Genomic DNA, 14759 nt, shown 5'->3' on the forward strand with positions numbered 1-14759 from the left:
AAAATTTGATTAATTTTGTTACCTTGCGCCAGAGCTAATAACATAATTCCATACAACATTCTTTATTAGCTGCATTTCAGACTGAAACCTAATCCCTTCAAGCACTCATTACCTCTGTTGAAGGTTTTTCTATTTCCATAACACAGCTAAGTAATGGTTTTAGCTTGCATAACAAATTTTCTCGGTTCTCATTTTTAAGGAGGCATTAAAAGTTGTTCTTTTAGGTCTTTTCAAACCTAAACAGTTTCTATGAATTTACATCCTGAACTAAAATGTAAATTTAGAAGCTAGTTTTAGTTAACTGAAAAACTAGCAACATAGAACTTTTAGAATTAATAGATTAACTATCACATTTCAAGCGCAAGTGACAGAAATGAGAAATATCTGCTTTCACCCACAGTTTAAACTACTAAGTCTTCCCTGATAAATACAAAACCCCTCTATACAAAGAGTTTTAAATTTAAGTCTTGCATCTTACCTAGTGGGAGGAATGATGCTGCACCTTCCCAGATGGCTATAAAGAAATCAGTGGCTAAAACAGATATTTTTGCTGACTTGATGCAACTTTCTAAACAACAGAAGACAGCCTGCACAACAGCAATTTTCCTGTTCTGAGAAGCAGCAGTCAGAGCTGGTACAGTTACAGTTCTCCATTCAGTGCAAAGTATACCACAACAATAGAGTAATTCAGTAATTCTGCATGAAGTTCCTTAGAACCTGAAAGCTGTCCTTCAATAGGCAACATCCGCATTTATTGTGCCTGAAGATTAAGGTAAGCAAAAGATTAAGGTAAGCAAAAGATAAGAATAGACTTACTAGAACACAAACACATGGGATGACTGCTCTCCCTGATCCTTTTCACATTCAGCAGTTCAGTAAAGGTTCAAGAGAAATGCAGAGTAAAGTTTAGTACTTGCCTCCAGCCACACCCAAACACACAGAGTTCAGCTCCTGCCATCTCGCCCTCCGCACACACTACTCCGTTTACCGTGCACTGGCTTTGGGCCATAAATACGAGAAAGGAAGTTATGATGCAAGGTAGGTGGAGTACAGTAGGAAGCACCACGGGATTGTTCAGATTATTCCCAGTCTATGTAAAGCACAGCCCTTTTCCCTTTTCATTGTATCACAGCAGAAAACAAGACTGAGCCTTTACTCTCAATGGCATGGTAGTCTCTACTTTAAATAAAAAGTTTGTTATGCATTTGTATTTTATCTTTAGCAAAAATGTCAAATTTCCAGGAGTTAAAATACAATGTACATCTATGTGCCCTTTGAGGAAGGGATGGGGAAAATGAGCTGAAAGCAGCAAAGAGAAAGCGTTCTTTTTTTTTTTTCCTCCTCCCTCATATCCTTACTGCAGAGAGAACAGAATGAAAGCCATCTGCTTATGGTATATGTTAGTTCAGCTGGGCAAAGGCTGTAGCACAAATGCCACATTACATCTCTATCAGGTATCTGAATCATCATGATGGGAATCTGAAGAGCTGCAAGGGAAACAGCCTGAGTTCTGGCCAAGTATTGTTACTGTCTGAAATTAATGGATGGATGTTTGCTCTCATTCTACTTCATGGACTACAACCTCAACAACAGAACTCAGCACTGTAGTTCAGATTTACTAATGAGGAATATGCAATAACAATTTTCCTGCCAAATCTCATAGAAAATCATTATCTTAGATTAGCAATTTTGATTTTGTGAAGTCTATCAGGACCAGTAAACACAGGATTCCTGACCTACATCCCCCCCTTCTTTCAGCAGAGCATTATGCACCCAGTTTTAAGAGAGCTTTCCAAACAAAGACTTTTACTTTGAACCCAAGTTACATTTTCCAACTTGACATTTTTCTTCAGGCATTTCCATACACAAGAAAGCAAATGTCCTCCCACAAGCCAGACAGCAGAAAGGTCTAGGCAAATAAAGCTCAGTATTTTGGATGAACACTCAGCACAGGAGCAACATAACTCCCCATTCCTTGGCTGAGCTACCACATATCACACAAGGCAAGAAAATCTCAAACAAAGGTGGCTTTTAAAGGCATCCATATTTTTACACTCCAAGTATCTATTGCAACATCAGCATTTAGTAGGAAAAAAAAAAATCTAAGCGTTTGTAGTGGGCTGACCTTGGCTGGATGCCAGGCATCCACCAAAGCCTCTCTATCACTCCCCTCTGCAAATGAATGAGGGAGACAAAATATAATGAAGGATTCAAAACGTTGAGATAAGAAGCTGAAGATCACTGCTTAAATAATGTCACAGGCAAAACAGATTCAAATTAGAGCTATTAACTAGATTTATGATTTAAAAATTCAGAGCAGGAAAATAAGAAGTATAAGACCTTTCTCCCACCTTTCCAGCTCTAGCTCTTCCACCCCAGCAGTGAAGGGAGATGGGAATAGGGACTGTGGTCAGTTCATCACATGTTCCTGCTGCTGCTCAGGGAGAGGAGTCCTTCCCCTGCCCCAGTGAGGGGTCCCTCCCACAGGATAAAGATCTCCATGAACTTCTCCAGTGTGAGTCCAGCCCAGGGATAACAGTTCTCCACAAACTGCTACAAGGTAGGTCACTCTTCCAGAGTTCAGTGCTTCAGAGGCACAGCCTGCTCTAGTGTGAGTCTCCCACAGAGTCTCACGTCTTACCAGGAAACCTGCTCCAGCATGGGCTCCCCTCTCCACACCCTTCCAGGAACTTCTTCCACCATGGGCCTCCCAAGGTTCAGAGCCCATTCGCAACCTCCTCTGAGGCATCCCCCTGCTCTGATGTGTGTCTCCTCCATAGGCTGCAGGTGGATCTCTGCATCCCCATGGACCTCCAAGAGCTGCAGGGGCACACCTGCCCCACCACAGTCGTGAATTCACCACAGGCTGCCAGGGAATCTCACTCCCAGTGCCTGGAGCACCCTCCTCCTCCTCCCCCTCCTTCTGAGCTCACCTTGGTGTCTGCAGAGTTGTTCCTCTTCCATATTCTCACCCTGCTCTTCTCCAGCCATTATTACATCTACACAGTATTTTGTATTTTTTTTTCCCTTCTTCCTAAATATGTTATCCCAGAGGTGCTGCCACCATTTCTGACTGGCCCAGCCTTGGCCAGTGGAGGGTCCATCTTGGAGCTGGCTGGAATTGGCTCTGCTAGACATGGAGGAAGCTTCTGGCAGAAGCCACTCCCCACCAAAGCCTGGCTGTACAAACCCAATACAAGGATAAAAGCCAAACAAATTGGCCTGTAAGATATATAAAATACATCGATTTTAGTGACACATGTAGGAAACCACAGCCCTTTACTGAACACCCACATTTGCCAACACCAATCCTCTATAGCTCATTCTGCTCAGACCTGAATCCACTTGAATTTGCACCAATGTAGTTAAACAACTGCAGAAATCCAGAGTAAACAAACTCTGCATATATTCTTCATATTACACCACACAGCAGCATTTTCACAGATCCCTGTCACTGCCATCTGTGTAGCTCCTCTCCTTCAATATATTCCCTTCCACCCCAAAATACTCTTTCCCTTCTCCACAGATCCTTCCTCGTGGCTCCTTGCAGACACTGCTTTTGCACTGTTGGACATTTTACTATCAACTCCTGCAAGATCAAGATGACTGTCAGAAAAGCAAGCCCACACATGGTGTTTGGGCTTGTACTGTTGGTGTCCTACTTGCAGCTTGCTCCTCCTCCTGCAGCCAGCAAAGGAGCATAGGATCTTTGGAGGTTCGCCCCTTCAGGCAGACTCTGCCTCTGCATTCAGGACCAAGTTACAAACATTTCATACACAAGCAGCATGAAATTAATGTTATTTTCAGGCAGATAAAAAATTATACCTTGTAGTTCTTACAACAGATACATACTACAGAAAAGGGGAGCAGTGCAACTCATACAACATAATCACAGGGGGTTCCAGCTGCTCCTCCTCCCATTCTTCAGTATCAAAACATGGGCTGTTCCTGACAATCCTAAAGCCAAGGCAACATCCAAGCATAATGAGTGGGGTTATGAACTCAAGCTTAAGCCTGAATCATCTCAATTTTCTGTACTTACGTCAAACGCAGAGGAAGCCTTTGTACAGAAGAAAAAAAGTAGTTATAACTTCATAAAAGAAAATAAAAAAGAAAGTAGGCTACTCTTGCTGTAATAGAGCTTCCCCCACTTGGGAATAAGTGTTATGGTTCTCTCAGCCTCCTACGTGGCCAGAGGCCAAAAAAGGGCCACAGTAAATGCTCCCTATCGGGATTTGGGAGAATTACACATCTCAAGACAGTCCTTCAAAATGCAGGTACTTTCTCACAATGAAAAGTCAGTCCAGTGTTTTTCCTGGTAATAATGAAAAGATTTTGTACAGACAAGACTCTTCCTGGAGAAAAGCAAAAATAGATGTGCATCAGGGATAAAAGCATATTTAACACCACCTACATCTAAACAACACAGGCTATCACAGGATCTGGCACCTTTCCCACCCACATCACACCTCCCACTGCCTAAGACACCAACTCTTCCTGGGTTTAAAAACTCCTTTTCTGCTTTTCCAGCCAACACGTAATAATCTCACCAATAAAAAGATGATCAACATTCACACCATGAAGCAACTCCACCTCAGCCCACCAGAACACACAAGGCAAAGTCACATTTATCATACAGCAAGTGCCTACCCATACATCAAGCACATTTATTACTTAAATTCTATTTACTGATACCAGAGGGGTGTGCTGGTGGGAGCACCCATGGGGGAGGGAAGGGTATGGAAGCAGAAGAGAGGAATTTTCTTTTTTTGTGAGTCAATGTATCTAAAAGAGTATTAAAAAAAGAACAAGAGAGCAGAAGATTTGTGATGTAATAGCAACATACAACAAATCATGTAGCAAGTCAGGAAAAAAAAAAAAAAAAAGGATAGAACACTCATTTACTCCAAACCCAGCAATTTCACAGAGCTCTGTGCCAAACATTTTTCAAAACACACCGTATTAGTCACTCCTCTAGGAAAACAGCTGTCAAAACCTGTGTCCTACCTCCATAAAACACTCCAAACCAAAACACCCATGACACACAGGTAGGTCAGAGGACACACCATTTCTGGCATCTGAAACAATGACATGTTTAACCACACAGATTAATTCCAGTGTGGGGAAAGTCACAGGACACACTGGGCTGTTGTGTGATTCAAGCTGGCCAGTCTGGTACCCTAAAACACATTACTACAATGGCAAATTCAGAGGCATTTTAGCACACCACAGGCTGGGTTAACATCTCCTTTATGCTGCAATTCCAGAATGTGCTCTTTAGCCATCTAACTGCAGGACAAGCGACAAACAAACCAAACCAACCCAAACTAGGAATTTCAGACCACACAGCACAATAGTGTGCCTATTTACTGCTTTCAAAGTCCCCTCTGCCTTCCTATTTGATGTTACAATGTAGAGGCTTCCTTGTTACATTTTCTAAATATCACCAGGGTAAAATATATCTTTTCGTTAGTCCAACTTAATCCTTGCAGTGAGTGATAATACACAAAGAAGGTGGAGAAATTCCCTTGTATTACCAACTTTCAAGGGAGGGTAGAAGATAAGGTATCACCTGACTGCTCCAGCTCAGCCAACCTAAATGCTGAACTGAGGCACACCATGATCCTCCTAAATCCACCTGTTATTTCTGATTGCACAGCCCCATGACAAATCACTTCCACCATGGAAGCTTTTCAGTTCCTTTTTGCCTTTAGTGCAGGCAGCATTTCCTACAAAACATCACTCAAGTCCTTCCTAAATTCAAGGGGAAGCTACAAAAGACATTTGGCTTTGGGTGTGGATGGAAACCAAAGGAACAAGACCATCCATTTGAGCAGCATCCTACTATTAAATTAATTAGGTGTAATGTTACACCACACCTGTGCAGAAGGACAGCCCTTCCCAATTCACCACCAGCTTTGGGTGGGTACACACTCCTGCCGCATGGGAATGTCCTTCACTTGTCACAACCAGGTGACTGCCACGACACACAGCACTGCAGACAGCCAATACAGCCACACCAAAGACAGCTGGCATGAAATGCCACTGCTTGGTGATCACACCTATTTGACAACAGCTGATATTATTTTTCAAAGCTACAGAGGAGATGTTTTGTCCTACTTCTGGGCTGCAAACACACAGGAAGTCATTAGTAACTGAAGCAGCACCCATTCAGCTGGCACAAAGGACACACTGAGCATTTGCAACAGAATGGATGGATCTTTGCCGTTATTTTGCAGGTTAAAAGGGATCAGTGGGGCTAGTCCAACACGGGAAATGATGGATGGCCAGACAGTCTTAGCCAACCACTTTACAGTGACAGGATATGTAAAACTACAGCAGAACTGGGAAGGAGAAATCTTGTCCTTCAATCAGCCCATGAGCCCAAGCAACCTGCTTGATCCAACCTTTGCTCCTGCGATGTGGAGCTCTACACACTTTAACTTGTATCCCAAACATTCAGGCACTCTCGCAGACGCTGCAGAAGGGTGGCAGATTGTAGAGCTGATCACTGTCTGACAGGTTTTATTTAAGTGCTGCTCACTCCCCACAGCTCTTTCCAGGCAATAGCAGACACACCAGCTGAGAAGTGAAGGGAGAACAGTTCAGCAGGGCAAGGCAGCAGAGCTTGCTGGGTGGCTTTTGGCTTTACAGGTTGCCACCAAAGTCATGACAGTGAACAAGACAGTGTTGTACAGAATGCTGGTTGCTTAGGTGATGTCACACCTATTTTAAATGAATTAAACAAAGCAGAGCTTAAACAAATAACATCAATATTATGCCAGGCTCCTCTTGTTTCAAAAGCTTCAGAAGTTGTCCCTTTCAGCCTGGTACTATTTGGCTGCTCATTCAGCTTCCCTGGAGGTAGACAATCCTCTCTTAGCCAGCACTGCTAAATACTATCTGCAAGAAAAGCACCCTAAATAACGTTTTTTTACAACACTGGTAAATCATTCTGAGAAGGGCCTTGTGGGCAAGACCTATGGACAACACAGAGGCACAACAGTACAGAGGCAAAAAGCACAGAATGCTGTGTCCATGGTTTCCCTGCACAAACCCTCCCTTGTAGCAGAACGTGCTCTCAAAAGGTTGGAAGATGCAGCGTGGAGAGGCTACAGGGCAGCATGATGGGACAGCAACAACGCTCTTCAGGAACGTGGCCTGGACACAAGCCATGGCAGAATGCCTTTGCCACCCTGGTATTTCACAGGAGAGCTTCCTGCCTTTTTCCTGGGAGGTCTGGTTCACTTTGTCTGGTCCCTTACACTCTGCCTTTCATGACTTGGTGACAGCTCCCTCACTCTGTTACAGCCAGACATCAGTCATTCCTTGCTATGCCACTGTCTCCTGAACAATTGATTGTGTTGAGAGACACACAGTTGTACTACAGCTGAGACCAGAGAAGCTCTAACAAATTCTAGGACTTCCATCCTTTAGAGGGTCTTCCCTGGCTTAGGATATCCAAAGATGTCAGGAAAGGATTTCACTTGTCTGGAGAAGTCAGGCAGGAGCTAACAGATTCAGATACTGACCTAGGCAAGTCTCTGCATTCAGGGCTGCAAATACATACAATGGAGAGCTGAATGAAAAAAGGTCATTACACACTCCTAAAAAAATAATAAAAAAGAAGAAAGTGCACTAGACAATCCACCACCCTCAGGCAGCAGGGAAATCAGCAAGTTATAACTGTGCACAGGTATGACAAAAACAGCTGAGTAAGGGACCCAGCTACAAGGAGTAAAAGCCCTCCTCTAAATTCATATTATTTGCTAGCCCAGCCAAGTTGCACAACTTCAGCTTTGTTCAGCAAAATTAAGGAATAGGAGGGTGAGATTCCTGTGTCTTGCTGAAGAGGCTTGTGGCTACTGAAACTCAGGAAGGGGACAGTCACCTCGTAGAAGGTCAAGCCTCCACACCTTGAAAATGCAAGTGCTTATGCGGAGCCTTCCAGCTCCTCTTCCACACACTCACAGGCTGCTGCTACACGGAGTTACTGTGGTGCAGAACAGAGCTCAAATACATTTAAAAAATGGATTTTATCTTTTAAATGACAGAAGGAAAATTTAGGAAAAAAAAATACACAATTCCAGAAACTGTCCTTTAGCTTTCAATTCAAAGAAACAATGGGATTTAACACCCTAATGAAATCAGTAATCTAAACTTAGATCTAAATTACTCCTTAAGTAGTTATGTTTCACAAAATAGAAGTATCAAATGACAAGGAAAATCTCCCAATTTATTCAAAAAACAAAACAAACCCCACATATTGCTTCTTATCCAAGACACATCTTAAAAAGTGAAGCAAGAATATTTATTTTATATACAATTGTAAAGGATTTGTGAAGAAGCATCTCTTTCAGGGCCCATTCTCAAGCATGGAACACAAATAATTACCACCAGAGTTCTCTCTTCATTTGTAACTGACCCTACACATCATTTAAATGCTGATATTGGATATGACAGACCTGTATTCCAGCTGCACCACAATGTACCAGTTGGTCTGACCCTACAGGTCCTCCACATCCCAGGCTGAACTCACTGCATGACTTCTAACAAGTGGCTTGACCTCCCTATAGCTTCTGCTCACTTTATTCAAAGTTATGATCCATAGCAGTTTGCATTTTAGACATCAAATATTTGACACAGAGTAACTCAATAATGTCAGAACCTTTAAAGCCATCTTCCTGTCAATTCTGTGGGAACATGTCCATGTTTTTACATGAGTTTGGGTATTATAACCCAGGTACACTGCAGATAAAGGCTTTAAAGAATAAATTTTATTATCAAGAGAATCACATAGAATAAGTGATAACTGCAGTACAAGCTTGATTTTAAAATGTCTATGTTTTACTTTGCAGAAGGATGAAATAAACATATTAATAGTTTTTAAAAAAATGCAAAACCCTAGACAATGCACAAAGTTTCCCCCAATCTTTCTTTTTAAAATAAACACCAGTAAAAGGTAGTACAGCCATCTATCAAAGGTTCATATCAGATTAAAACTAGGAAGCATCACAGCAGTACAGAAAAAATTTGTACAGAAACTACATTACCAGCTCAGTAAAAAATATTCTTGGTATTACCACCAAGAAACAAAAACCAAAGAGTTCATTCTTAAGACACCAGTTTGTTCAACATCCACGTAATACCATCCCTATGGTGAAATACCCAATGAGTATACGTGCAACAACAGCTGCAAGATCCTGAATATTAATGATTAACTAAATGCAAACAGCAAAAGCAGAAGACAACTTTGTGCCCTTTAACACAGAGTCACAGTTGCTGTTCTGTCCCCAGCTCACAGTTCCCTCTACATGAACATTTATCCCAAACTAAAGCAAGTTATCTCACACTGTTTTAAACAATATTTCAGATCTTTCATGTTCCACAGAAAAGTCTGAAACCTCTAAACCAGTTAAGCAGTAGTGACTAAGGTAATTAAGTACACTTCACATGATGTCCAGCATTTCTGGTGACCTTTACTCACAGTATCATCCCACTGTTTGGGGACTGAAGATCAAAAAGACTTTGCCTGACTCACAAGTGACTAAGCTGACAGAAACCAGGCCTCAAGATAATAAAACTGAGAGCAAAAAGAAGTTTTATCTGCTGAAGTTACCTCCTGAATAGGAGCATCCTCCAGTTTCCAGAGCACTGAGTACGTTTTACATTTCACAAGATGGTGAAAGCCCAGACATCAAAAGGACCTTGGATGTTCCTTTGTTGTCAGTGGGCACATGCACAAGGAAGCAAGAAGTCCTTCTTCAGCTGTGCCACCAAGCCATAGGAGGCAGCCTGAGACAGTCTTCTCAGGGTTGCCCAACTCCTCCTCCAGGGAGGCTGTATGGCAGCAAGGCACAACTCTGCACGTAATTAAACAAGCTCCATAACACACACAGTGGGAGAGAAAGGAGTCCCCAAGGCACACTGCTAACAAGGACAGAAGACAGACAAATGGAGCACTTTCAAGACTGTTTCTCCATCAATAATTTGAAAGGAATGCTAGGCACGCTGCCATCCCGCTAGTTTATTCTGTGGAAATAACCTTTATACCTGTTTCTTTTAAAGTCCAACTGACTTGGGTGTAAATTAATCCCACAAAGCAGATCTGCTCACCATAAAAGCAGAGATCCCAGCTGACAACACTAGGAAGGAGAAGACAAAACAAAATTCTGTGATTTATCCATCCATCCCAAACCTCATGACAGCATATTAGCCCTCGAAACTGTAAATGCAAGAGCCTCATGAGGCACTCAGCCCCTGAACTGTTCAATAGATCTGAAGAGGCATAATTAACTATTCCCATGGTCTCCACAGCTTGATCTGGTATGAATTTGTAATATTGCCCTTCCCCCATGTTTAATAAAAGCCACACAAAGAGACAAAGATATTAACACACTGCTGTATATTGTAATATAAACTGCAGCTAGAGTGCTATGATATTAAGTAAATGCATTTAAAACTACTCCTGGAACAACTATTCAGTGAATAGAAGTAAAAAATATCTTGTTGTAACAGCATGAAGGCAAAGGGAACGGGAAAAGAGCACTCTGGAAACCTCAAGGCAGTGTTTTCTATTTTGCATAACAACAGGTCAGAGTCTGTAAGAGAAGTGCAAGAGGTTTGAGAAGTTTAGAGCTAAGACAGCACAGCAAAACCATCAACCTAAGCTTTATTTCGCGTTCTAGACAGAATACTTAAAACACTAAGTACCACATTAAAGTGTTTGAATACAATATTAAAGCTTTTAAATTATTAATATTAAGTGGATATTCACTTAAAAGAATACTTAATAAACTAAATCCTCCAATTAGATTAAGATATGCAGCACATTCCTTGAAGAGCTCATAGTCTGAAACCCCATTGGTGAACTGAAATCCATGAAAGAGGCCAAGGAAAACAGTGTTAATGACTGATAAACCTGATCAGATATAAATAATTAAAAGACCACAGGAACAGCACTGAGATCCTACAGCTCACTTATTCCTCTCATAAACACTGCTGGGGGTCAGTTTGTTTATAAACTTACAGCTGCTTATCTTACAAAGCCCAAGAGATTAACTTATGCTAAAAGTTCTTGAGTTAAACTACAGAAAAGCACTTCCTACAAAAATTCCCAAAGACAGGCTACTACTAGATTACCTCAGTAAATCAGAATCCATAGGGCAGTTCCAATTAACTGCAAAACAGCTTTAATTGTAGAGGTTTTCTGAAAAATTAAATGTACACATATCCACAAACTAGTGAGCATTCTACAATGAAAATAAGTACTTGAAGTGCTCTCTGGATGTGGCAACTCCAAGAAGATCCCTTGGGACAAGATGTCAAGACTTTAGAAGGAAAACACTACTCCTTGTGGTATCAAAGTTGCAGTGCTGCACTTGAAAGCTTAACTTGATTAGAAAAGAACACGTTGTTATCAAGAACTTCAGTGTCAGACATTTCAGTCATTTCTGATGACAGAAGGCAAAACTTACTAAGGAACTAAAGTGCTCTCCAGTTTGCCAAGTTAGTCCCTAACAATACAGCTGCTGGTCTTGATCCAGGAGGCCCCCAGTAACCAGTGTACATAATTCAAATTAAAAAAATTAATCCTTATCTTGATCAAGGGGGTTTGATCTAAAAAGTTCTCTGGGTATTAAAGAGTAGTTCAATCTACCACATCCCACATTCTGATAGGAAAAAAAAACCCAAACATTTATCCAGCATGCATAATGACCCAAATTATTTCTCAATACATATTCCTTTTAGGGTAATAATGTAAAATAAAAGGAGAGATAGCAATTATACTGTGGAAAAATATGCTATTTTAGAAAGTGTTTCCAGCTCCTTTTCACTACTTAACAGTACCAGTCACACTCCCACAAGCCTTCACAGATGAAAGGTGAGACAACCTCACACAGCTCGCCAGCATTAACCCTGTTATTACCTTCATCAGTACAGCTATGCACAAATTACTTCTTAGTACACCCTCGTGCAGACTTTCAATCCCATTGCCCTGACATATGGTTACAGCAGCAGTTTAGCTCCTATCTGTCATTACCACAAGGAAAACATTCCCATTTCAGGGTAGTCTCCCAAGAGCATGAGTAGTTATGCTGCTACAGCAATTTCCCAGCTTTTCCCTGGCAGCTGCTGGGGAATTCCTGGCTGGGGTCACGTTGCCTGTATTTCCCACTTGGGGAACAAACTGTGTTGTTTAATCCTTTGCCCACACTCTCTTCTGGAGCACAGGAGATGGACCTGAAGCTGAGAGTTAAAAATAATAAACACGTGATTTTATTTGCAGGTTGGGGAAAAGAAGGAGCAATCTTAAACTTTGAAAAACATAACATTTTGCAGATGGTTTAGGGCCAGCCTACTACTTCTCATTCAAACAATGAAGAAAAAAGATACTGAAGTTATGAACACAGCACTACTGAATAAATAAAAGAGACCTCATGTACTGTTGCCTCCCTTCTTCAAATCCTCCTTCTCTGCCCATCTCAAACTTTTAAATTTTTTGTGAAAAGAAAAATGAGATTTATTAACTAAAAGACAATGAGGAAATCTGGAGAAAAGCTTTTTAAGCTGAATTAAAAATTCTAATACTCAAAATACTTATATTTTATTCCTTAATCCACTTTTAACTCTCACAATCCTTTCATTATTCACAGTAAACACAATGTGAAAAGGCCGCATTCATCTCTTTATTTACGTGTTAAAAACCAGAATCCCTAATGAGTTGAGTCATCAACGAGAAGTCTGAGCCACCGGGGCAATGCATACTCTGGAACTTGTCACCTGCAAATGCTGATGGGATAAGACTGTGCCTGTTTGTTTTCTCCTCTATTGGAACTCAGTAACAAGGAACTCACCAGCAACAGCATCTCTTGAAGATTTCACTGATATATGAGGGCGCTTACCTAGCTCAGTTCTGACATGGATTGAATTAACATCTTATTACATTTACTGCTTGTTTTTCTAAGTTTTTACAGGCAGACAACACCACTGTTGCACAACACATTGGCTATTTAATCTAGTTGGGCTCATATTCTGTCTGTTCCTCCCTCATTAGCTAGAGCAATCTTCACCCAGCCTTCTCTAGTGTTCTGCGAGATCAAATTATCACTCATTATTTCCTCCTAATTGCAGAGGAAGAACCTCACACCTATAGCAAAACAAGCTTCCCTGAAACACCCACATCCTTCCAGCATAGATTCCCAGTTTCACCTTTCAGTACAGCTTCTTTTTTGCTTGCTTCAAGTCAGTTCCTTGAAGAGTTAAACTAGAAATAATCATTAATACAAGAATGCTGTTGAAAGAACCACCTATGCGTGCAAAGCTACGCGGTAAGACAGGCCACATCGCCCGGGGGAGGACGGCATACAGAACACTTGAAAGCACTCTCAGGCCGGACTAAATAGGTATTAAACTCGTCGGGATTTTCTGTACATAGTCCAGTCGATCAGAACAATAGAATATGGATTTTACGGGGCATCCCTGCCACTAAACCCAGGTATTTAGTGGCAGGTGTACTTTCAAAGGAAACTATTTTACGTCACCACTTTCACATATACTGCGCTGGAAACTAAGGAAAAGCTGCTGAGCTTTGCTTTCATCCAACCGCAGCTGACAAAAACGGTGCAGTTTTAAAATTCATGGTAAAACTCTTATGAGAAGGTGGTGCTCCGTGTGCCCTTTGAAAGTGTTAGAACAGAGACACCTCCCAGAGCCGGGCAGGTTTAGCACACACCGCCGCCAACAGCTCCCGAAACTCTCCCGGCCGAGGTCGGGAATACCTGCCCCGGGAGCTCGCAGGCACTCCGAACCGTAAACAACGCGGACACCATCTTCCTCCGGGAGCCCGGGCACCCCAAAGCAAAGCCACCCGCACCCCGCAGAAGCAGCGCGGCTCAAACCAACTTTAAGAACTTCGTACCATTAAAAACAAAAAAAGCCCAAATCAACGGGGGGGGGGGAGGGGGGGGGGAAATAAGAAGAAAGCAGGATCCAGGCGAAGTGCCATTTAGCCCGCGGGAGCTCGCTCTGGCGGGGAAGCCTTATCCCCCGGGAATGCGAAGGAAAAGCCCCGGGCGCCGCGGGCTCCCCTCCGCCCCGCGCTGCTGCCGGGGCCCCGCGGCCCCCCCGGCCCTGGCTCGGCTCCAGCGGCGCCGTCTAACAAGTTGATCCCGGCGTGAAAGAGGAAGAAAAGGAAAACCTGGGAGGGGGAGGGGAAGCCCCTGGGCGGCCGCGGAGCCCGGACCGAGCGGGGGAAGGCGGGCAGGGAATGCCGAAGGGAAAGAGGGTCGCCTCCCGCTCCCCTCCAGGTCCGCAGGATCCATTTTCCCTCCCGCTGCCCCGCTCCAACTTTCCGCTCGCCGCGGCCCGGAACTCACCGGCATCATCTTGGAGCCGAACCGCATGGGGGCGGCCGGTGCCGGCCCCGCCACCCGGAGCGGGGAGCGGCGGCCCGGGGGCGGAGGGGCTGCGCTGCCGCCGGGACGACCTGTTGCGGAGGCACCAGCCTCACCGCCCGCCCTCCGCTTTGTTCCCACCGGGAGCCGCTCTCCCACCGCCGCCTCCGCTCCGAAACTAACCCCGGCCCGGCGAGGAGGAGCCGCCGCGCCCCGCCCGCTGCCCACCCCCGGGAGGGGCCGGCCCGCCTCCTGCCCCCGCCGCGGGTACCGGCCCGGAGCTCCACGAGGGAGGTCGGACTTCCCGGGGCTCGGCACTCAGCAGGGCTGTGCCAATACGAGACCCGTGCGAGTCTCCACGGG

The 14759-nt window shown here is 43.5% G+C and overlaps 1 protein-coding gene across 3 annotated transcripts in view; it reads right to left on the reverse strand.

The window, feature by feature from the left end:
• Positions 1-14538, reverse strand: part of TP53BP2 (tumor protein p53 binding protein 2) — a 51407-nt gene extending 36869 nt beyond the window's left edge. Inside the window, exon 1 of one of the 3 annotated variants that reach the window (XM_021544313.3) lies at positions 14379-14538. In XM_021544313.3, the coding sequence (XP_021399988.2) occupies positions 14379-14405 (27 nt within the window). In that variant the 5' untranslated portion in view covers positions 14406-14538. Of the gene's footprint in view, positions 1-917; positions 1163-14378 lie in introns of those variants that run through there. The other 2 variants (XM_021544311.3, XM_021544312.3) reach the window with 2 other exon arrangements.
• Positions 14539-14759: the final 221 nt, after the last annotated feature.

The sequence above is a fragment of the Lonchura striata genome, chromosome 3 (assembly GCF_046129695.1).
Source record: "Lonchura striata isolate bLonStr1 chromosome 3, bLonStr1.mat, whole genome shotgun sequence".
Taxonomy (NCBI): domain Eukaryota; kingdom Metazoa; phylum Chordata; class Aves; order Passeriformes; family Estrildidae; genus Lonchura; species Lonchura striata.